The 24,341-nt window shown below is 43.9% G+C and overlaps 1 protein-coding gene across 1 annotated transcript in view; it reads right to left on the reverse strand.

Moving 5' to 3' along the window:
• Positions 1-3,766: 3,766 nt before the first annotated feature.
• RCL1 (RNA terminal phosphate cyclase like 1) overlaps positions 3,767-24,341 on the reverse strand; it is a 55,459-nt gene continuing 34,884 nt past the window's right edge. Inside the window, exons 8-9 of the mRNA XM_019555192.1 lie at positions 13,053-13,156; positions 3,767-4,510 (exon numbers count right to left, since the gene is read on the reverse strand). Coding sequence (XP_019410737.1) covers positions 4,360-4,510; positions 13,053-13,156 — 255 coding nt within the window. The 3' untranslated portion in view covers positions 3,767-4,359. The remainder of the gene's footprint in view (positions 4,511-13,052; positions 13,157-24,341) is intronic.

Here is a 24,341-nt window from a genome sequence, read left to right on the forward strand (position 1 = left end):
GCTGCTTGCAGCCTCCCTGCTGCCTGCCATAAGCAGCCCAAGCTCTGTGGCAGGCAGCAGGGGCCTGCCTGGAGCCTGAATTGCTTGTGGCAGGCGGTGGGGAGGCTGCAAATGGTTGCACCAGGGTCCACAGAGCCTAGCTATAGATAATAGTCATGCTGTCCCCCGTCCCTCCCTCCCATCTGCTCTGCTGCTTTCTGGTTCCTGCTGGGGCACTATACAGTTTCCCTTCCCCACCCTCCCTGTCAGACTGCACTCCATCCCATGCTGAATGATAAGTGGTAAGCTATAGCTGGTTATCAGGCTTACTGTTTAAACAATTAATTGTTTAGCTGTTCACATCCCTAAGCAATACTTCCAAGACAACACACAATCACTTTTGCCATGTTGCCCTTCCATTTTGATTTGCTTTCCTCAGTGGTTAAAAAGTGCCTATAGCAGAGGCAAGGATCTGGTCTTATATATGTGTGAGAAGAAAAATCTCTCTATATGCTAAAGGAAGATTATCAGGACACCAAAGCAGCAACAAGCCTTGGAAGGAGAAAGTAAAGATGAGAATTGCAGGGTAGTTCATGAGGTCAAGGGCATCACAGCTTTTCACTCTCCACATGCATAACCCTGCATGTGGAAAGGATTTGCAAAATTGTACATTAGAAACTCAGCCAAGGTTCTACCAGTAGCTAGCCTTACTGCTGAAACTACATTAAAGACGTCTCAAGGTAACTTAAGTCACCTCAATCAGACTTTACAACAAAATGGATTATTTTACCTGAAAGAACACAGTCTTCTAAACAGCTTTATCTGAAACATCTAGTTGTGATTAAAGATCAAGGCACTAAGAGTCGATCTGATAACATTAGTCCCCAGACAACTACTGGAAACAATTATCATCAAAGAAGCCATACTACAAATGGGGGAGGAACAAAATACAATAGGAAGTTCACATGTTGCAATGTAGGAGTCTTATGTTTTGTATGCAGCCTATGGCCATGGTGTGCAACATTTTAGGTATATGGCCTGCCTCAGGAAATGCTAGCTCTTAGCTTTCACTTGTTTTCTGATTATGGAAAAGTAAAAAAGCAAATTACTCCATTGCAAAGCACTCAAAAACCCCCCACAATGGGTCAGAATGGTTTTGACACTATGGATTCCTATTTGGAATCTGTTTTTTCTTGTTAATTATGTATAGGTGTCTGGATACCTACCAGTAGGAACCTACACAGAGAGGGATCCAAGATGGCAGCTACCCACTGCTCCCTTGGCTAATTAGCAGTGAGGGGTGAGGCCACCCTGAAGGGCAGCCCTCTCAACCAATCAGCAGAGGGGTAGGGCTGCCACTGGGGCCCCTGGGCAATTCAGGGCATGGAGAAGCCTCACTGCAAAAAACCAAGAAAGGAGCAGCACCCTTAAAAGAATCACATGGAACCCTGGATGAGAAACATGGGCTTGTCCTATTTGCAACTATTGTTGCAACTACAGCTTAGCACAGACATATGTGAGCCAGCTTCAAACTCTATGGTATGGGTACTCCTAGCAGTATAGCAACAGCAGCGTTGATCTTAGGGTGGGCTAGCTGCCCAGACATTTACCTTGCTCCTTAGGTCAGTCTTGCAGGCTATGCTGAGCTCCATGTAGCTAAGCTAGTTCTGGTATGTCTAACGTATACAAGTCATAGCAGCAACTGGAATATAGACTTGTCCCAAGACCTCCACAGACTATCTAGAAACTGAGTGCCCTAGTCAGGTGTTCAGCAGTTGGGGCACAGTTCCAAACGCTGATTTACACAGCCTGGCCCCAATGGGGTTGAGTAACATATTCTTTATTATATGACAAAAGCTGCAGCATTTTTGGCATGTTCCCAAAATATCAGTGAAGAAATGACATGCTTTTCAGCTACAGCAAATCAATCAGGCTGTATTGGGGCATACACTAGATCTCACAGTTTCCTTCATTGATATGCAAGATATCGCAAATTGCTCCAGCACTTCCATTTTTAAGAACGGCTTCCCCACAGTGTGTTGTAAAACAAGCTGGATCCATTTTGCTCCTCCCAGAAGTTCTTGAAGGCGGCAAGAGCCTCAGGCATGCCAGTCCAAAGGTTCCATTTATCTTTTGAAATATCAGATTACTGGCCTGAGGGAAAATCTAATGAAAAGGAAGAAAGCTTAATGTATGAAAAATAGATTTTATTTTATTCCTGGAGGCAGAAACTTATGTAGGCAGATAGGTACAAAACCAGTACAAAAATTAGACTACAGCCTCTAAAAAAACCCCAATCAAATATCTAACCTTTTTCAAATTCCTGCATGGGAACAACACATCTCTATCAGAGAGAGGGATACACATCTTACAACGATAATTGATAAAGATGTTATAATATCACTGTATCTTCTAGTGGAGTAAAAACTATATTGATCAAAGTATTTTGCATGTTTAAAGGTTAAATAAAAGACCATTATAACACAGTCAGTTGTACTTGCTCCAGTTTTACTTGCTCCAGTTTTTCATGTGGTTTAATTTTACACCAGCCATGCTCAGTGGATTTGCCTACAACACTACCTGCAGGGCTGTCCTGTAGCCTAAACCTTCCAACTATCCACATTAAAACCCTTCAAGCCCATCCTCTGGCAGCAATCCTGGCCCCAGAAGCTATTCTGAGCAGAGCTCTGGGATTGAGCTTCTGTCTATCCTGCCCTCCTCTCCTTCAGAACTTACCTGAATGCTGCATGACCTAGCACAAGAAGCCCAGCAACAGCAATCCCACAATACTCTATGCATGACTTCTAGCCCTTCTGTGTCCTACTGGGCCAAATGATTCCTAAAAGAGCTTGCGGAACAGGCACCTTCACTAAACAGATTCCTTCTAGGGACTGATCTGCCCACTACTTGTCTGTTTTTCTGAGCTTCTCAAGTGCAGCTGTCATGGGGAAGCATAGATAAGAAGGGCAGCTCACATGACTGACCCTCTGATGTGATTCTAAATATGAATATAGGCTACTTCAACTTGTAGGCAAGTGTAAAGACTTCTCTTTTCCCTGAGAGTTCTTTACTTAACTCCAACAGGTTTCATGGCGTTTACTCAGTACCTCTGCCGTGTTCCCATTAGGGCCTTTCATCATTTGGGAATCTGAAGGCATTTGTACACATACTTAAGCCTCGCACTGAGGTGCATACATTTGTATAAACAGCGAAATGCATGTCAGTGCTCAGAAAATGGTGGCGGCACTTTTGAACTAAAACACATCAAAGTATTTTAGTTCAAAAGGGCACTGCTGCCATTTTCTCAGTGCTGATGTGCATTTTGCTGTTTATACAAATGCATGTGATGCAGCGCCAGGCACATCAGCTTGCATGCTCTGCAGACTCAATTAATTAAATCCATTCCAGAGCAGACAAATGTATGTGTATAAATGCCCTGAGATGCCCCCATCAGATTTTAGGACAGAAATTCCAGGCAAACTTCCTTTCCCCCACGGAAAGAGCAGTTACACAAGACCACACGCAGCTTTATCTTGCAGTTACGAAGCCAGGTTGTTTTCTTTCCCCAATGGTCACAGCAACTCCATTCTGGAGCATATGGCAATAACGTACAATGAACAAATTGGGACAGTTGCTCTGCCAGTGAAAAAACATCTGAAATAACACAGTTTACAGATAAAATACTCTGTCAAAAGATTTCTCCTTCCAACCTGGTGGAAGAGGACTGATTGAGCCCAGTACAGGCAGATGCATCTTTCACTATATTTTAGAAGTTACGTGGCATTTATTTTTTCCTTATTCCCCAGACCTACAGTGCACTGAATCTGAATGCTTAGGATTTGATCCAAAGCTAGTGAATCTGGAGGAGCTTCTGCATGCACCTGAAGGCTCTTACTCAAGAGCCAGAGTCTCCATACAAGACTCAGGCCGCAGTCTTACAAACACTTCCGTATGTGTAGCTTTCATTTGTTTGAGCAAAGTCCTGTTGAAGATCATGGGACTACATGAGTGTTTGCAGGATCAAGGCACTTGACAAACTCTCCGTATGTGAAATCTATAAACCAGTGACTTGCCCTAGCTTGTACCTTGCCTCAGCTTAGGTGCTACTTTAAAGTGGCCTTACAACTCCACCTCCATTTTGGTACATCATTTTGCATCATATTTCTCTTGTGGTCAGTTTTCTTGCTTTTCCCTCATTAACTTTTTCACAAAAAAGGTAAAAGTGAAAACTCAATATTTTTCAAGTCAGTAACAGCAACCCTTAAGCCTGGGGGGAAAAGGAAAATGGTACAGGCACAAACATTTTATATCTACAAAGTTAAACCAAATCTTTTTTGCATCACTTTTGACTTTACATTTCAGTATTTCAGCAGATGTTTATCACTTTATTGTCTTGTTAAGGTTGGAAAATCCAATGCCAACACATGTCATTAAGACTTTCTCTCCACCTTTGCGCTCTTCATCAGATGATTTGGTTTCAATCTTAAACATAATCTGGAAGAAACTTCTCAAATGTCGCAGAAACTCAATTCTGAAGAAGAGAAAAAGGAAGAAAATGCGAGTTTATTTAATAAAAAAGAAAAAATCATCAACAAAACTCAATGACTCAAGCAGCAGTCTCAATAATTCTGTCTTGTAAGGAGAGCAGGAGAGATGATCAGAGCAGGGTGCAGGGCCTGGGGCAAATCAGCCTGTATGGGGCCCAACCCCCGGATGAAATGAAGCCGGCAGCAGACTTGGGGGTGGGGGGGCCGGTGCCAAGCAGCTGGATGTGCCGGATTCGGCAGTGGGGGTTGCCAGGTGGCTGGACGTGAAGCCGGCAACAGAACCACAGCTGTTCCACCTGGCTCTGCGGGGCCCCCCCAAAACGCAGGGCCTGGCGTGGTCACCCTGATTCACGCCCCCTGTGGATGGCCCTGGAGAGCAGACACTAACAAAATGAAGATTATTTCCTACTGTGAGAGACAGAAGGAGCCGCCAGGCTCCAAGGCTCACGGGCTAATCAAAGGTTTAGTGGCCCCAGGTCCACAGCCCCAAGGAGCCCGGCAGAGATTCCCCTTACCCAGGTGTGTTGGAAAGGGAGGGGCCAAGAATTCCTCTGCCAGTATAAAGAAGAGCATGGGACAGGCAAGAGGCAACAACACAGAACCGGAAAGAGGGGGAGGAGGAGGAGGTGGAGCACGCCAGCACACACTGCAGGGAACTCTAAAAGCGATGTTGAGCGCTGGTAGGAGCCTCTGGCAGTGAGCAAAACCCCAGCGGGGGTTTAGAACTCAGTTTCCTGGCCCCTGCAGGGAGTACAACTGTTTGTCTACTGGCCGGAGCTGGCTGAGCCCTGCATGAGAAGGGTACCGTAATAACCCTAAGAGAGGGCACTAGTGACTTTTGGGTACAGTAATACATGTAATAGTAGCACAGGACAATAGTATGGACTTAAGCTGTTACAAGAAATTGTGGCAAACTGTACAAGAGGCTCTCAGAGAGAGAGCCAATAAAGAGGGACTGACCCCATGAAGGTCAATTTTGGTTCAAAGTGTGGCTGCAGACAGCCGGAGCAGTGACCCAGGCCAGGAGAGCCTTCTCTGTTTTCATGTTTTCTTTTTGACCTTTTCTTTTGTTGATTGTTTGAGAGGAACTGAGGACATGTGGCCAGACCAACTGGCTGGCCACCTCCTGGTGGAACGGGCGAGGGTGTAGGGGTGGTGGAGCCCTCAGAAACTTGGGACCTCGCGGGACGTCGGTGAGACTAATAATTGGACTACACGTCAAGGTATATGAACCAACTCTGTTAACATCAAGTCGTGGCAGGCGAAACATGGGCATGTAAGATCCTCAATTAGAGCAGATAACACCCTAGTCGAGCAGCAGGCAATGTCCTTCAGGTCCACAAGGGACTGCAATACCCGACACCTACCTATGGGAACGTTTTACCATCTTTAATTTTCCCTGAGCCTGATGAAGGGCATGTGAGCCCAAAAGTGTGCAGAAAAAGATAACTATTTTGTGATTTTTTAGTTGGTCTAATAAAAGGTATCATCTCTGAACCAAGAGTTCTAGATTTTTACATTTCTCCTGAGAATGATTTTTTTTTTTTTAAAGATAAGGGTTATGGTGAAATTAAACAGTTAAGCTAAGGCAAGGTGAAGTGGACATGGTAGAAACAAATAAATACTGAAAGATACAAATAAGGGAATGTAACAGTCCTATTAATTCTCTCCAAACAGGGACTTATTAAATGAAACTGGACAGCAGCAAATGAAATGCCTATAACTGCCCATTGTGAGTTTCCTGTCTCTTCTTCAAAGCACCTGGTAATGGCCCCATTAGACAGGAAGAAACTGAATTAGATGGATCTCAGATTTAATCTCTCCCAGTGCCTGCCTAAAATGCTTTTCTCAAACAACTTAAACTTTGGAAAGAGGGGGCATGCACTTTGGAAAGAGGGGGTATCTATCCCAAGCATCTGTTTGGTTGATAGCCTGGAAAATGCACTGTTCTAAGAGCTAACGCTATTTTAAATGCATTTGGAGGCAAAATTCCTTTATCAATTCTGTATCACAATTCTACTTTGAAAAAGAATGCCTGCAACATGCCTTATAAGAGGATTCAGGAGGCCAAGAGAGAGAGACAGTGACTGCTATAGTTTCATAAGACCCAAGAAAAAGAGTCCAAGACATTCCTGGCTGCAACATTGGGAATGGTCAAATACAGATAAGCAGAAGAAGTATCAGGATCACACTACTGAGAGAGCGGAAAATGCCTTCTGAACAGAAAACTCTGACAACAGTGAAAGTAAACAGGATGTGGGCAGGAAGTGACGGAAATGTACTCTCTCTCTTTGGACTGGGTGTAATAAGCTTGTTTGGTCATTCATGTTGGGAAGGGGAGGACAAGATGTGACAGTTATTTTCAGGGGCAGCCTGGGCAGTCAACTCTGCTGGGTGGATTTGGGTGTGCTGGGGAGCAGAGGTATATGGCACGTGTAAATTCAAACCTGGCAGGGTAGGACGTTAAGTCAGAGAGAATACAGATACCAGGCAAGTGCCTTAGGCACCTCTCTCATATCCAAAGGGGATTAACAATTTAAGAAGAAAATAAAAAGAGATGCTGTTCCTTCCATCCCTCCCAAGCTGTGAGGTTTCTCACTGCAGCTATAATAAGCACGCAGGCATATGTTGGTTCAGGTGCTTTGAGAAAGCATCAATAAGCAGCTTACCAGACACCTGGGTCCCTTCAGAGAGCTCTGGCTCTATTACCAGAAAGCAGAGCAGGCCAAGACCACTGAACAAAACAGGGGGCTCACAGTAAATTGCCTAAAAACAAGAGGCAGCCTCAGACCCAGGCTTAGAGCCAGTGGGTCTGACTCTGCAAGATGATGAGCACAATTCAAGAAGTGCTCAGTACTATCCAGGATTCTGGCCCTTCAGTTCTCCTATGGACGCACTCTGTTCCTCCTACTGGATATCTATATAGACTTGCGGGGCTAAGTTCAATTCTTTTCCACTCTATTCAAGCTCTAAAAAATCTGTAATTGCACCTAACTTTTGTAACGCTCAATCATCAGAACTTAGACCCAAAAAAGCAGAAAGGAGGAGGTGGCCACACCCACATATGGCATTAACTGTTTTCCAAGACTTGAGCAGCATGGTATAGAATCATACTTATGCACCTACGTCCACTTACACACCTAACAGGTAGAAAACAATCTGTCCTTTGGCTTCTGTGCACAGAAACAGGAAGAAAGGTAAGAGGGCTTTGCCATGTTCTTACATAGACGAGGCAAAGAAATAATGTTAGGAGGTAAAGTTGGGCTTGATGCATTATGGCAACTGTCTGTTCTTCAAAGCTCTATCTCCAAGCAATCAGAATAGTAAGCGTGTCAGGAACTTTGACAAATGGAGAGATGCACGTGACAAAGTGAAATAGAAGCAGAGCTTCTATTAGGTGCAGAAATCAGCTGAGACAGGTGTGATGCAATCTGACTAGGGCAGGTTTCCATTTCATTCATCCTGTAGGGGCAGAGACATGCCCACACAGATGCAGAGGAGGACAGAGGGGAAGAGTAGGTCATGGTGCATTCCAATTTCACCTCAGATTTAAAATACTTTTTGCAAATGAGGAGACAATGCTGAACAGATTTTTCCCCCACCCACGAACCAACTGCTACTGAATGTGCCAGAGATGGTTTTTCCTACCAGCAGAATTACTGTCCTTATACCAAACAAAAGCATCTGCTCATAGACATGATATTTTTTCTAGGTATCTGACCTAAATCCTCCTTGCCACAAAAGACCATTTCACAGACAGCACCCTCTCCATTCATTTGCACTTCAAAAGGAAAAGTAAGGCTCCAAGAAACAGTCCGTCGCAGGACTAGGTAAAAGAACCTAATGAATTAGGAGTGGCTGAATATTTCACAGATGTCATTTCTGCCCGACTGTTGCCTTTATTCCATTACAAAACTTGCTGGCAGAGCTCCAGAACTCCAACTGAGTTATTCCTCACCTGCACAGCAACTCCTCAGCTACGCAGTATAATATATATGCACATGCCTACCCACCCTCCAGGTATCAGACAGCAGATTGGCCTCTTTATCTCTAGAAGGCCATTTGAAATATCAGTGGACAGCCATCCCCCCCACACTCTAAGCATATTCTGCTCAGAACATGTTAATCCCAAATGCTGAGAGTGACTTTATAATGTGTTTATGACAATTCATAGATGAAGGCTTCCACAAGCTAGCTACTTATCATTCCTCTGCTCTTTGCTAGAGAAAAGGCTGGTTTGACCACTAAATCCATGGCCACAATGTAGATGAAAACAATGTGCTGCTTCAGGACCAATGGAGAAGGATGTTGTGTAAAAAAGTCACTGTGCAGTCACAGTAGATGTAGTTCATGGAAGCGAAGAGGGGAATAATTAATCTGTAGTTGCTGCTCACAAGCTATGGTTCATGGAAGTCTGGAAGACAGCAGTGCAGAATCCTCCTCTGAGTTTCTAGCTACGTTTGCAGCTGTTCAGACTTAACCCTGCAGGGTGGGGGAAGAAAAAGCCTGGATACCTGCAACAGTAACTGGAAACTCAGAAAGGCAGCCAGCCTCTCTGCCTCCTTTAGAGGGCACTGTTACACCAGGGGAGAAGAGAAAAAGCTTCCCCCAGCCACCATCAAGGGACAAACAAAGCCACAAGCAGAATATTTTGCTGGGGACTAGAGCTGCCTGTAGGAAAGGCCTAGGCAGAGAAAGGAAATACATCAGCTGTGAAGTACAAGCAGGGAAGAGGAAGATTAGCCAAATACAAGCTGTGCAGAGAAGAGGAACAGAAAAGGATTAGGTGACAATGATAAAGGAGTGGAGATGGGGTGAGAAGAATGAAAGCCATGAGGACTAAAAACAAAAGATCAGTGGTTTGTGCAGAAATGAATTGGGCAGGTATTGCCCCAAAATGCTCTCTCTCTTCTTATGTGCGATGTGAAGGCACATGTAATTTGAGCAGCAGCAAAAAAAAAAAAAGAAAAGAAAAAGAAAAGAAAAAAAAAATCAGTTCTCCAAAGAAGCCCATCCCATCTGTCAGAACTGGGTAAGGAACCTGATGTACCCATATGAACTATCTTCAATCTTGTGGAAACACCCACTGGGTGGTCAGGCAAACCAGATTCCCTTCTGAAGAGCTGTGGAATTTGTATTTTCTGACAAGACAATGCAATGCAATTTACTGAAGCTGTTTCTTAAAAACATTCTCATTTTGAATGCTTCATGCAAGTTCAGATTTAATGGGAGGTGTCCAATTTATTGCAACAGCCATAAAGAACATACACGAAAGAGCTGACTCAATTGTCTCCATAGAAACAGGAATCAGTGAATGAGAAAGCCAGCAGAGAAAAAGTAGCAGCAGTTAAACATAGGAGGAATGAAAAGGAGGATCGCCCAAGAGCAGAGGCTTCCTTCTCTTATGTCTTTTACCAAAAAGAAGCATCTCCGGGATTTCTGGTCTGATCTTCCCCTTTGTCCCTTTGTCCATTGTTTCTGCTCATTCATAGAACTCTTCCTTTTTTGCTCTGGCTTTGTCTGCCTTTACTTTACTTACCATGTTCCTTCACTGTGCCCTTTTGTTCAGTCCAGTGTGGCTGCAGCAGAGAAACTGCCTGCACTGCTCCCTCCACATAGCTGCACTTCCAACAAGCTCGTGGGAGAGTTTCTGCCACCACTGCTCCTAGCTGGATCACGCAATAAAACCCATTTTCTCTTCCTCTTATGGCCACAACTAGCTGGAGTAAGGTTTCCCATTCACTTGCTTCTGGTTCACTGTAGGAAAGGCCTATGCAAAGAAAGGTCTTTCACCTGCTCCTGGTTCACTGTTCACAGCTGCAGCCACCTTCCTGATCCACAGGTAAACGAACCCTACTCTCCACTGGCCTGGGATTCTCCATGATATGGAACATACTACACATGATTCTGCACAGCTGAGTTGTTAGACAACATGGTCACACAGCCACAGCTGGTTTGGCAAAAAAAAAAAAAAAAAAGCCTCCTACCGCTGTTGAACATAAGTGAAGGGCAAGAATCCAGACTGCAGTACATGCCAACATATTTTTTCTTCAGCCCCTACTTTTCTTACAAAAGCCTAGCACATATAGTCTTCCACATCAGTGACTGAGGCAAAGGAGCTCCTTGCATACAAGCATGCATGGACCCTGGAGGGCCATTTCTTATTCTGAGGGATATATTCTAAGGCAGTGTTTCTCAACCAGTGGGTCGCAAGAATGTATGAAAGGGTCATGAACAAACTTTAAAAATGGATCAACAAACTTTAGAAATAGGTTCTCCTTTAAAGGAGAAAAATGTGGGAAACTGTGGCTTTTCTTTGCAGGTTGGCAGAGTTCCCCCAACCCACATACCCACCCCCTGCCCTGAATGCTGGGGGGGAGCTGAGGGTGGGGGGCAGTGGATCAGGAGTGAGGGGCACTGGGTCGGGACTGGCCATTGATGTTTATAAATGGGTCCCGGTACAAAAAGGGTTGAGAACCACTGTTCTAAGGCAGTGGTTCCCAACCTTTTTTTTTTTTGTGGACTAGCACGGGAGTGGGATGAGGCACACAGAGCTGGCTGCCTCCCTCCTGGGGTTGCTCCCCCACCTAGCATGTGACTGCTGGCAGTGGAAGCTGCTCGTCTGGGCAGAGAGATGGGGATCCACACAGCGGGGGCTCATCCCACAACCTGGCAGCAAACCCTTTCCGGCCTGGTACTGGGCCACAGCCCGGTGGCTGGGAACCTCTGTTCTAAGGTCTCTCTTCTTCTCCCAGCACTGCAGCCTACCAGCTGAACTCTTACTTACTTGCTGCACTGTGTTAGATAGGGAAATCAACCCCACTCCAGTGCTTAATAAAGGATCTTGGGATTCTTCACTGTGAAAGTGTTCAGTGCAAGATGCTATCACAGCAGTAAGCAGAGGGAAGGACCAAGGGAAAACTGGTCCAGTGAAGCAGGACACAATGGCTTTTTGCCATTTATAGTGATTTCTGGCTCCTCAGTAGCAGAGAAGCCCAGTTTCTCAGCTCTGAGGCAGCAGCAAAGTAAATGCAGAGAGAAAAGCTGTTATGAGCTTGTGTGACACGCTGCTTTCGAACAGCAGTCAGCTAGAACCTGGCTTGGGATTGAGGCAGACTGGTAATTGACCTGGCTGCCATGGCTCCTCTCTGCCTCCACTTCTCCCTGACTTCTGACTGCAGCAGGGATGCGAGCAAAGCCCCCCACTGCTGCAAGACCGCCAGAGGCCTCTGTTGAAATAAGGCTGCCACAGGCCCCTCCCCAGCTGCACAGGACAGGAGTGGCCTATGTTGCTGACCCCTGTTGTTCTAGTTAGTAATCCCCACCTGCTCTTTAACCTCATTCCCACCTTGCCACCATGAAACATCACAACTATAAAATATAGTACCTGAATTTAATTTACTTTAAGAATTCTGATGATCATTTACACTTTGCCAATCTATGGTTTCAAATGTAATATAGTGAATCATATTATTACACATATGAGTACACCAATCACTGATGTTTCTAAATGCTTTCACTACATACTGACTTCATAATCAACTTCTTTATTTCTTCCCACAAGGAAAAAAACTATACTGCTCCCTTCAAAAATATATATATGTTAAACTAACCACCTTCCCACATGGCACTGGGGGATCTGCTGGTTTCCAAAGTACCGGTTCGACAGCCATTCTGCAGGTCAAAGCTCTCATGTGATGGCACCATCATTCTTCAGTTATCACAGTACTGTACCTTTCACGTATACAGCACCGGTACCATGATAACCGAAAAAGGACAGTTCATGGTCTAATTGATACCATCCCAGACATGTGGTCTTTTCTTCCACTTCCCCTCGAAGGGACACAGCTTGATCAGTTCAGTTTCTGGAGTTGTCTAGCCAACTGCTGTCAGCTAGCTATGGTGGGAAGAAAAAGTCATGCCCTTTGCTCTGAGGTTTGTGTTTCAAATTGCTATGGTGGAAAACCAAGCATTTCTCTCTCACAACTGGCAACTGCCAGAGACAAATAATACATGTATAAAAATATATTTAAAAAAACAAGAATACAGTGCAGTCTGTGACAGTTCTAAGACTCTGAGGTGCTGGCAGTCCAAGAGTCACATATTTAAGAAGTTCTCTTTGATATTCATGCCCTGACCTGAGCATAATCTTTGATGTTAGTCAGCCATATTCCTTTCTATGCAACCCTTATGAAGAGATAATTAGGAAAAATGAGAGATTATGCTAGGCAACAACAACAAAAATGTAACTGACGTGTATACAGTCCAAGATCAAGGAACAACAATAAACCCATCTCTACAAGTTTAATTGCTTCAGAATCAGGAGGAATACAGAAGAGTAAAGAAGTCTTCTAGTGTGTAAAAATAAACACTAAGTAACTCACGACATCCGGTTCATTTTAAGGATCAGGACAACTAGTTCTGTTCATAGCCACAGGCAAAGTGTTCCATACAAAAATACCTGTTATTCTATATAATTAGCAAATTAAATGAGATTGGGTTGTTAGGCTGAAGAAAACAACTTACGTGTATGGAGACAGCGGCCCTAGCAGGACTTTGGAAACATCCTGCTGTCCGAGGGTCATGAGGAGCAGAACCAAGCTCTGGTTTGTTGAATCTACGCAACCTCCCTGCAAAACACCAACATTTTAATAATTAATCTTTGTACAAACCAGAAATTAGGAGAAAAATGGAAGGACGTTTACTTAAAATGCAGAACTGCCATGAAGCTTACGTTTCAAGGGTCAAAAGATAAAAATCCAGATTTTGTAACAGTAACAAATTAACTTGACAGGCATACCAGGAAAGGGAGCCAAGTTAGAAATCATAGGAAAGTTTTTTCCTGTAATCTATCCCCTATATTTCTATCCCCACTGCTGCTGACAAACATCAGAAATTTTCTGGGTGCTTAAAAAAAACAACCCAAAGGGGAGAAAGGAGTATATTTTTTTCATTTCACTCATCTTCATCAAGTGAAAACACATTAGGCACTTTCATGTTCACACGTACTAGTAATTTACTTGGTATGATTAAGTTATAAAATTTAACATGAATGCTTAAAGAGGGATACTGAGCCCTACACAGCTTGAAAAAAAGTGAGCTAAATGTAGCTGAAGGTACATCTGCCCAAGCCCCCACTGTCTGTTCTCGTAGTTTTGCATCTTCAGTTTTTCTATTTGTAGAAAACCTCTCTGTAGAACTGCCTAAAGTCCTTTCAAGTATACAACAATCAAAACAAAAGGAGGGAGGAAGAATTAATATTTTTTGTTCATCTTGGTCACCTACAATAGACAGAAGTAAAAAATGTTTCAGGCAAAAACATCATTTTGAAGTTGACACTGTCCCTTTAGAAAAAAGCAGCAGAAAAAAACTGACTGGATAATTTGAAATAGTCATGAAAGACAGGGCTTTGTAAAATTTTGTTTTATTTCACGCACCTAAATTCTGGTTCTCAATTACTTGATAGTATCCTCTTAATAACGATACAGTCTAGTTGCCTTAGAAAAGCCTGCAGCCTTAGTTTACCTAGGTGAAACTCTCTTGGCAGTGGAACAGCAGGGAGTACGTTTCTGCATACAAACCACTAGACAGTAAAACCTGATTTAGCCTGATCTCACCTGGCTTCTAGCATGAACAATTTATCAAAGCTTGCATTCAGACTACTCAACCCCCAATATTAGATGGCCCTGAAATCTTTCAGATAAATCAAGTTGACCTATGATAAATACAGAGCAACTACCATAGCTGGCAACTTTTCAGATTTCATCATGGAGGCGCTCTATCTAGATGAGTTCAAAGACAGTGTACAAAACAAGCAAACATATGGACATACGGAAGGAAAAAACTGTCATTAGGTTAATCCGGATTTCTTATAGATGGCTTAGGTCAAAGCCCCTCAAATCAATGGACAAACTCCTATTGACTTAAAGACCTGATCCAAAAATCTACTGAGTGGCTCTCATGAGTGGTTACTTTTTCTGAATACCACAACCATTTCAAGAAGTGGTACACATGACTGTATATGTGTGGAATTATGAACTGGATATATGGCAAGGAAAAATCTTCTGATTATCATCGTTTTCTTTTCGGAGTATTTTGCTGCCACCCTCCAAAAATTCAAAGAAACCAAAATACAAAAAAGTGGAAAACAATAATGAACAGGATCATTTTAGTGCTGAGCTGGCTTAGGCAAAACAACAGGATGAAAAGGAAATACCTTTACAAACCTTTACGGCAAAAGAGTTCCTAAGAGATTATCGTTCAATATGGCATTACTCCCATTCCACAGATCAAACTACTGCTCTGAATAAACATCAAGCTTCTGAGGGCACATCCTTATTTGGACCTCTAGTATAGCCTGAATCTCACAGTGATCAAAGCTCTACTGATCTTTCAGGCCAGAAACTGCTAACCATGACTTCCAATCAGAAATACTCCTTGGAGTAACCCCTTGTGTTTTAACCACATAGTCCCACAATACCTCAGTTAAACCCTAAATCCAATGTCATGCACAATTATTCATTTATGTGAACAAGATTATAATCTACTGGTTCTACTTGGAGTGGTAATACCTAAATTTTCCAGTGCTTTATTTTTCTGTGGAAAATTTTCCATTTCTAAAAATTCATTGTTTCATTAGTAACAATGAATGGATGCCAATATAGTATTAGACAAGCTTGGGGGGCAGCAGAGAACATGTCTTCTCTCACGTGGTGAAAGGGCTACTGTAACACCTGACTGTTGTCCAGGAGAGCTCTGAGGATCCCAAGCATTCCCCCAACAGCAGCTTCTTGTGAACGGAACTGGAAGGCTTTCACCTCAATCAAGACAAAAAAGAGGAATAGACTAACAAACAAATGCACCGCTAAGTTTGTTTTTATTTCTCAAAATCTCTTGCTTCTGGAGAATCAGTTGGAAGCACAATCAGTGAAGAAGATGCAGTGTGATGATAAGCTGCCCTTGCCCATAGACTCACTGGTAAACCCATCCTTTAGCAAAAGAGAATGTGGTTCAAATAGTTCTGAATCAAATGCAACTAAATCTGATTCGGAAATGGAACAAGTAAGTAGTGCGAGTGATTCTACACATAGTGACAGTGAAACTGGAGGTGCTGCGATGACCTCAGTGGAAGAGAGTTAAACTCTGTTCAAGTAGATGAGTGGACAACCGTGGCATATCATGCACAGTTATTTGGGTGTGTTAAAATTAGTGTGTCAACAGTTTTCAGTGCCTTCATTTTTTTCCTTAAATTTAAACAAACAGTTAATTTCATAGTTGTTAGGGTGTGAAGGGATCTCAATAGATCACTGAGTCTGACCTTCTGCCCTGGGCAGGAAAGAGCACTGGGGGTCATATGACCCCAGCCAGGTGCTTGTCCAGCCTTCTCTTAAAGACTCCCAAGGCAGGGAAGAGCACCACGTCCCTTGGAAGCCCATTCCAGATTCTAGCAACCCTCACTGTAAAGAAGTTCTTCCTGATGTCCAACCTAAATCTGCTCTGTCAGTTTTTGGCCATTGTTCCTGGTTATTCCAAGGGATGCCCTGGTAAACAGAGCATCTCCTATTTCTTGCTGCCTCCCCTCCTCCCCCCCCAATGAATTTGTAAACATCCACAAGATCCCCTCTCAGCCTTCTCTTACAGAGGCTGAAGAGAGCCAGGTCCCTCAGTCTCTCCTCGAAGGGCCTTACCTGTAGGCCCCTGACCATGCAAATGGCCCTCCTCTGGACCCTCTCAAGGTTATCCACATCCCTTTTGAAGTGTGGCACCCAGAACTGGACACAGTACTCCAACTGCAGCCTGACCAAAGCTGCATAGAGGGAAAGTGTTACCTTCCTGGACCTGTTTGTGATGCACCTGCTAATGTATGATAGAGTGCAGTAAACTTTGCTGATTACTTTGTCACATTGACGGCTCACATTCATCTTGGAATCAACTATGACTCCAAGATCCCTTCCTGCCGCTGTGCTGCTGAGGTCAACCCCTAGCCTGTAAGTTGTGTTGGTGATTCCTTCTCCCTAGATTCAGCACTTTGCACTTGTCTTTGTTGAACTGCATCCTATTCTTTTCTGCCCACTTTTCCAACCTGACCAGGTCTGCCTGGATTTGATCCCTTCCCACTGGTTTGTTTACCCCATAATTTCATGCCACCCACAAATCTGGAGACAGAGTGCTCTCCACGCCCTAATCCAAGTTACTGATGAAGACACTGAATAGTACAGTACAGGTCCAAGGACCGAGCCCTGGGGGACTCCACTGCCCACATCTTTCCAGGTCGATGCCAACCCATCCACCATCACTCTCTGGGTATGACCCATAAGCCACTTTGCCACCCACCTGACCGTAATGTAAGGGAAGTACACGCTATTGTGTATTGCCTTTACATTTTTACGAATTAAAATAAAAATAATCTCTTTCCACATAAAGCTTTGAATTTGTTTGAATTAAATATTTAAGTTTGCTGTATTTCATTTTTTTCCTAATCAAATATTTCAGTTCAAAAACTTGTAGCTATTGGGACATAAAATTAACATGGAGGTACTTTTTTAGCTCTGTTTACTAAATACAAGTCAAATAAACATGCTAAATCAGATCACACTCTATTTAGGGCATTGGAAAATTTTCCAGAACATTTTCTAATTCAAAATTTTCTGGAAAACCCACATCTCTGCCTATAATGAAACAAATTAGCAAGCCAACCTTCAAGACATGGATAAGGACTAGGTCAGGGCAGGTCTTGTTGCTGAACAGGACTTCCTGCATAACCATAAGGTAACCTCTTAAATAGCTCTTTATTGATAAGGTAAAGCTACATCCTCTTTCCTGGCTTCATTTTTCCCTCTATAACTTCACATCATGGAACTTCATTTACTTTTATAACCACAGGCTTATAAGTACAAGGCTTCCGATTAGGACTGCAAAGAATAAACACAGGAAGGCAGAACATCCATCCAATATGTCTTGGGCAATTATATCATCTCTATCATCACTGTGTATCTAAGGCACTTCTGTCACATGCATCACTGCGAGGAAGGGATGTATATATCCCATTTTACAGATGGACACTTGAGACACAGAGGAATTAGGTGGCTTGGCTAAGGAAGACCCTGGAAAACCCTTGCACTTTGTCACCTGAACCCTAGACAAGTGTCCTAATCACTGAACTGCCCATCCTCACTTCATCTGCTGCCCACTTACCTACACATTCTTTGACATAACGTGCATCAAATAGGACCTCTCCAGTGCAAAACACTAGGGCTAGGGCAGACCAGGGGTGCTCAATCTCTGGCCCACAGGTCAAACGCAGCCTGCAGAACTATTGCATCTGGCCCATGGGGCTCCTCATGGATTGGAAAATGTGGTGGGGGGGAGTGGGGGCCACTAATATGGCCACCCTCCCCCTGCCAAATTCCCAAACCCCAACTTCCACACAACCAGTCAGAGCCAGGCCGAGACGCCCTCCTCCAGCAGGTTAGGCTGTGGCAGGTTAGGATGTGCCTGGGTCACATCCCCTCCCCCCTGCAGGGCTGGGTCAAGTCACCTTGCCCCCCAGGAAAAGCAAGTTGGAGCCTAGCCATGCCCCCTTTCACACCCCCTGGCTGTGTAACATCTCCCCCAAGGGGCCCAGCGAAGCCCCTTTCCCCCCCTGAAGGGCTGGGGTCAGGCTGGGCTGCCCCCACTACTCCACTCTGTGTGGCTGGATGGTGCCTGTTACACTGTCCCCAGGCACCAGATTGGGACCACCTTCCAGTCCATGGTTGGACCAGGCACTGCAGATCTGGCCCACCAGAGAAAAAAGTTGAACTCCACTGGGGTAGACGACGCAGTGATGTGGGGGCTTAAACACCTGTACTCGTTTCAATACCAACAGGTATTCTCAGTCAGCAACAGGTGAGAATGCAGCATCCTTCTCATCTTACTTGGATTGACAGCAGGTCTTCCATTATTGTTTTATATTCACCACTCAGCCAGATCCAGTGGTTGATTATTGGTATATGCCTCAACTCTTCCTCAGTTTTTGTGTCAGAACACGTTAACCTTCTTAGACAACCCATCACTGACCTCAGAATAGCTGTTCTTAAACAACAAAACTGTACAGCCCAACTTGAACATGAAACTGCAGAAAAAGAAACCATCCACAAATTGGACTGTGTTACTTATGGTCTCAAAAGAAACTCTGTATTCTTACACCATCGCCTGGGCTAACTGTTATAACCCTTATGTGCCTCAGTTAACTGAGTGGGTGGCTAGTGAGTTAACTGCTTTGTCCCTCCCTTCTGATCACTTCGACTCACCTGCCCTCCCTTGGCAGGTGGCACCCCCTATCCTTTTCTTCTCCATGCACTATCCCCTGTATTTAAATAATTTTATTCCTTTCTATTTAGTACCTCTGCTCTCTGCATGTACAAAGTAAGCTTCCACTTGAGATACATGCCTCTCTGAACAAGTTGGTCTCTAAGGCTAAGTGCAGACATTCAAAAAGCCCCCAGCAGAAGCACTCTGTTGTGCTTTACTCAGCTGGCCAGAGGGAGGAGTCAGGGCAGGGATCAAAGGCTGTCAATACCTCCTGGGATGATGGCAATTGTACTTGTGCTCTAAGTTAACCATTGATGGGATCTGGCACACATGTTTGATAAAGGACTCTAAAGTGTGATCTGCCATTTTTAAAGCTGTGAACATCTGTTCAGTTACAGATTTAGAGTGCTTTCTGCAATCAGCTCATTATTGGCTGGCCCCAGGGAATGCACCATCGCTGGTTGGAGCCCTGGTGCAGTCCCTCCATGGCCAATCAGCTGATCATCAGGCATCTGGCTTTCAATGTGTTAGGTGCAAGGGAAGGCCAGGATCATAATCCCAGTAGGACGCAATGGAGATCTGATCCCCCAGTTCGAAAATCACGAGCCCTCCTATGCACATATAGCATGACAGAAGGCAAGATTGCTGGAATTGGGGATCAATTCCCAAAGCATCTTCCTGTTTTGCTCAGATTCAGACCTATTTGGTATACACACGTTCCTCTCCCTTGTACATGTGAACATATTCACATGCTTTCAAAAATGAAACGTGTTGCAAGAGTTTCAGCTTTGTTTCTGGATGACACCTCACCTCTTTATCTTAACAGTAAAGATAGATTTCAACAGGTCCTAGGCCCTCACATTATTTTTGACTGAGAATTAATCTGATCATAATGAATATAAACATCAATGTCTTCCGCTTTCTTCAGCCCCTTCCGTTTTTGTTACCTGTTTGTTATGGCAAACTTTCACTAGGTACTTTCCCACGGTAAAGGAGGAACCATATAAGGCTTCTAGAGCTGCAGCTCAGAAAGGCCTGTGGGGCCTTCTGCTGTGAGATACTGGTATGGTTGGCCTGTATCACAGGGTGTTACAAGTGCTGCGAGAGCCAGTCATTATTCACTCAGTACCCATAATTCTTGGCTCTATCTTCAATCCCATCTGCATCCTGATAGTAAACATACAAAAACATAGTTTGTATGTGACTGGCTGTTTTCCTTCCCAAACTTGTACACCACCTGTCACATACCATAAGCTCTTCAGGGTCAGACCTGTACAGAACTTAGCAGGACATTACATTTCACACAAATAATGGAAAGCATTAGACAACTTTAACAGGAGATCCTACCGGGCAGTTTCTAACAGCAGCCATGATGATTCTGCAAGGCCTGACATATTTCAGTGTTAATTTTCTCAGTAACTGGAGCAGGACTGTGAAGTTCATCTTTGGTGCTCACAGGTGTCCCCCTACTGATCAACAATTTAATTGTTACACAGTGAAATGTGGCTGTCCTAGGAAGGTATGGCTGCAGAAGAAACCACTTTTCAAGAGGCAAGATCCAATTCCATACAAGGTCACAAACATCAGGAGAGACACCTTATATTGAAAGCTAATTTAAACAAATAGTCTGTACAAAGTTAAGTCAGTAGAAGATGGGCTCAGAGGCAGGCTATGTTTGGCTTTATTTGTAGTTTTTTCAAGATGTAACTTTGTTCCTCTCCTAAATTCCCTCAGATCAGCACATACATTCCAGGTCTGTGGACATCCGTCAGCCCAACAAATGGGGAAAATGAACCCCACGAGTTATCTAGCATTGGGGATCTGGGGTGTGAGTAAAGCCTGGACTTCAGCTTTTCATTAGCATTTCAGACCTTAGTATTACTGTCTTCTGCCCAACCCTTGATGACCAATCATGTGGTTTTGTTTATTGGTAACTTTTTAAAGTGGATTTATTCAGCATGGAGAGTACAAAGGTAACAAGAGATGGTGAAAAGGCCAAATACTTGAATTTAAACTATTACAGATACAACACAGATTGGCTGATTAAAAGCATGAGGAGTTTGTGCCATTTGTGGCACACCATTTTTAAACAACTGACAGAACTCCCACCTACATTGGATTGACATTATTTTAAAAACCATTATTTCAAAAATAAGTAACAAATGCAAGCAAATTACACATTTTTATACATCTTGCTTGTAGTAAATAGTGGATCAACAACTAATGGTTGAACTAACTCAGGAGCAGCCACCCTATGGCACAAGTCCATTGGGCAGCCTCTGCATGACACCTAGAGGATCACATGGGTGATGGGACAGGTAGCTCACAAGCCAATAGGACAGGAAGCAGAAAGCAGAGCAGGAGATTAGGCAGGGAGTGCAAGGCAGGAAGCAAAATGCAGAGCAGCACATTGGGCACATGAAGGGAATCAGAGTGGCTGTTGGGGAGGGGGGCGCATGGGGCTAATTTGTGGCACTCCTGCCAAAAGGCTGGCCTCCACTAAAATAACTAATGGTTATAGTTGTTTTGGATGATCTAGCTGATCTAACCAAGAAAGCCGTTATCTGATCTGAAAACTTTCAAAAAGTTAAGTTTAATAAGAGAGAACTTATACAAGAGCGGCATTTGTCACCTTTACTCAACAATTACTTGGTCTGCACGTACTGCAAGCTCAGACTTTCTCCTTCTGGTGGTTCAACTCATCACTTTTTGTATACAAGGCATTAAATAGAGTGATATGGTACATTATTCCCCTATTAGCATTTGCTTTAAGGAGAACTAGAGCAGCAAAAAAGGGTTTCAATTTTAGCACAAGTGTTAGATAAGTACTGGAATACTTATTTTGTACAGTACAGAGCGGTATATAATATAGTCTCTCTTTCCTGAGTGTAATACCTTTTTCTTTACTTAGAAACTTCATTGCTTTGTTCCCTACACACATGCTTAGATCCAAAAAACACATTCAACAGACGGACATATTTTCTGAATACTGATTTTGCTACATGGATCTGGCTGATGACATAACTATATGCCATGTGTCTGAACCTCAATAGTATCAACTTCTCTAGTGCACCTTTTAAATACTTTAAAGTAGACATTCAAAAAAAATTTTGGTGAAAGTTTCAGATTAAATTCAAACTCGCATTCAAATAAATAGGGAAGTAATTAGATCACTTAGCACTGACAGCAAGATTATGATTTCTATTACATTGTACTTAATAGCCCAACCTTACATTAGTCTTTCATTGCAGCACACACCGCACAAACCAGCACGAAGGAGAAGAGTAAAGAGTTTTTTCTACATACCCCAAGGTACCAGGCATGGGTCATGAATGCTGCGATGGTGGGGCAGATGGAGCGTCTCACAAGAGCATGTGCTTGGCAGTGAACCCGGAAGTGGGCAGGAAGTCATTTCGGTCCACTTCTGGGTCCAGCCCCACGTGCTCCCCCCCAACTTGGTGTTCAGCCATGGGGGGACCCCAGGTGCCTCCCCAGATCCAGGAGGCACCAGCCACTGAGCTTGGAGGGTGCAAGGGGGGCCCCCCCCATGCACTCCCCGGCCAACCTGTAAGTGGACCAGAAGTGCTTCTGGTCCATTTCTGGGTCTGCTGTCGAGTGCGCTGGGGACCCCCCCAGCCTCCTGTGGGATGCTCCATCTACTCCAGCATCACAGCGTTGACGAGCTTCCTGGTACCTTGAGATACGTAGAAAAAACATTTAAAGCTGTGTCTATGCCTGAATCATCGAATCTTTCTGAATCTCTCCAATTTGGATTTGGAGGGTTCTGATTTGATTCAGAGAGATTAAAGGGTCTCCTGATTTGATGTGGATTTGAAGATTCGGCTGATGAATTGAGCTGAATCTCTGCTGAATCAAATCAGCAACTGAAGCTTTGCACAGCTCTAGCGACCACATCACCCCTGGATCCACCCCTGCCATGGAATTACTAACTTCCAAGTCAGTAGTTTTACAGTTCTGACTCACTCATGTCTCCAACTACATTGAGCTTAGAGTATTGTGGAACTTGAACTGGAGATTTTGGGTGTGGAAGAGAATCAAAGTCAGAGACAAATTTAAGGAATAATGAGCTAACTCTGTAGCAAGACAAGCCCACAGCATGGCCTCTGCTCTGAACAGCTTACAAACTGAACAGGCAAGGCCTACAATGGGAGAGGAAGGGACTTGTCTAAAACTACAGAGGAAGCCAGTGACAAAACTTGGGAAAGAGTCTTGTCCTCTAGCATTCCAGTCCAGTGCCCTGCGTATGGATGAGACCTCTCTTATGTCTGAGAAAACCAGGAAAAGCCTGTCCTCAGGAGTGCTGTCTGTTGATGAAGCTTTCAACCACTGCAGCTGGGAAGCATTAAGTCTAATGAGGCGTGTGGGAGGTAGAGAGTGTGGTATGTGGGGGGAGTGAGGGTGTGGCACCCACATGGCAGGAAAGTGCTGAGTCAGTGCACTACCTTTCACTTTCTAACTGCTCTTTGGCTTGAACTTGCTGAAGAGCTCCCAAAGAAGGGTTGCATCATTCTTCATGGTGGCTTTTTGACGGCCCCTCTGGGCTGTGAAGGCTAATGCCAACATAACCGTGTGTGGCAAGAACCTGGTCTTAAAGAATTCAACAGCAGTGCTGCCCCATCCCTGGTGCTACCATAATGCACACTGTCAAGTCAAAGTCTTGATAGTCCTTAGCACTTAACTTTACCACAATCTCTTCCATGGTGGCAGGACTGTTAAGGAAACAAAAAAACTTTAAAAGCTACTTTAGTTCTCAGCCTCCCAGAGGGCCAAAGTAAGCCATTTCCCATACAGTACATGTTGACTCACTAATAGGTAAAATGTTAAAATCACCTGACCTACGAAGAGTCTGCATTCCTGCCTCAGAAACTCCTTACCACCTCCACACACAAAATCATATCTGTTGGCCACCTCCAAAAAATTTCACTATCTTTCAGTTTTGACATTTGGCACTTGCCTCTTAGGACAGCACCTATGCTATACCTGGGAGCATCACTATGAGGCATGTCCTGTCCACTTGCTTCTACTCCATGTGCACCAACTCTCATAAACAAGGTAATGCAAACCCCTCAATGTCAGCTTTAACACAGGCCCAGTGCCATCCATAGATTGGCTGCCTTGAGCATGTATGCTGAGAGCTCTACCTCATTGCCAGGATTGCATCCATACAGAGTGGGAGTGAATGAGCAGGGCAATCTTGGGTGCAGCCGGGATTATTATGCAGCAACTTAAAACGAATTTGCTTGAAGTCTGTGCCACTGGTAGGCCACTATCTCTACTTATTCTGTAAAATGTTTGACATACTTTGGTGCTGAAAAATACAGTAGTAATAAATAACTAGGCAGTTTCCCTAGTGGCACATAGTTTTAATTTACAAAATGCTGTGTGGTTTTATTGCTTTTTAAGTAAAAAATAGCCACTGCTGCTGGAACCCAAGTGGAAATCAGTATTTGGCAGGAAATTGGATTTCTGGCTCTTCTTGTCACCTAAAAAGTGCTTGTGGGA

This window comes from Crocodylus porosus, unplaced genomic scaffold, assembly GCF_001723895.1.
Source record: "Crocodylus porosus isolate Cpor-Errol unplaced genomic scaffold, CroPor_comp1, whole genome shotgun sequence".
Lineage (NCBI taxonomy): Eukaryota > Metazoa > Chordata > Crocodylia > Crocodylidae > Crocodylus > Crocodylus porosus.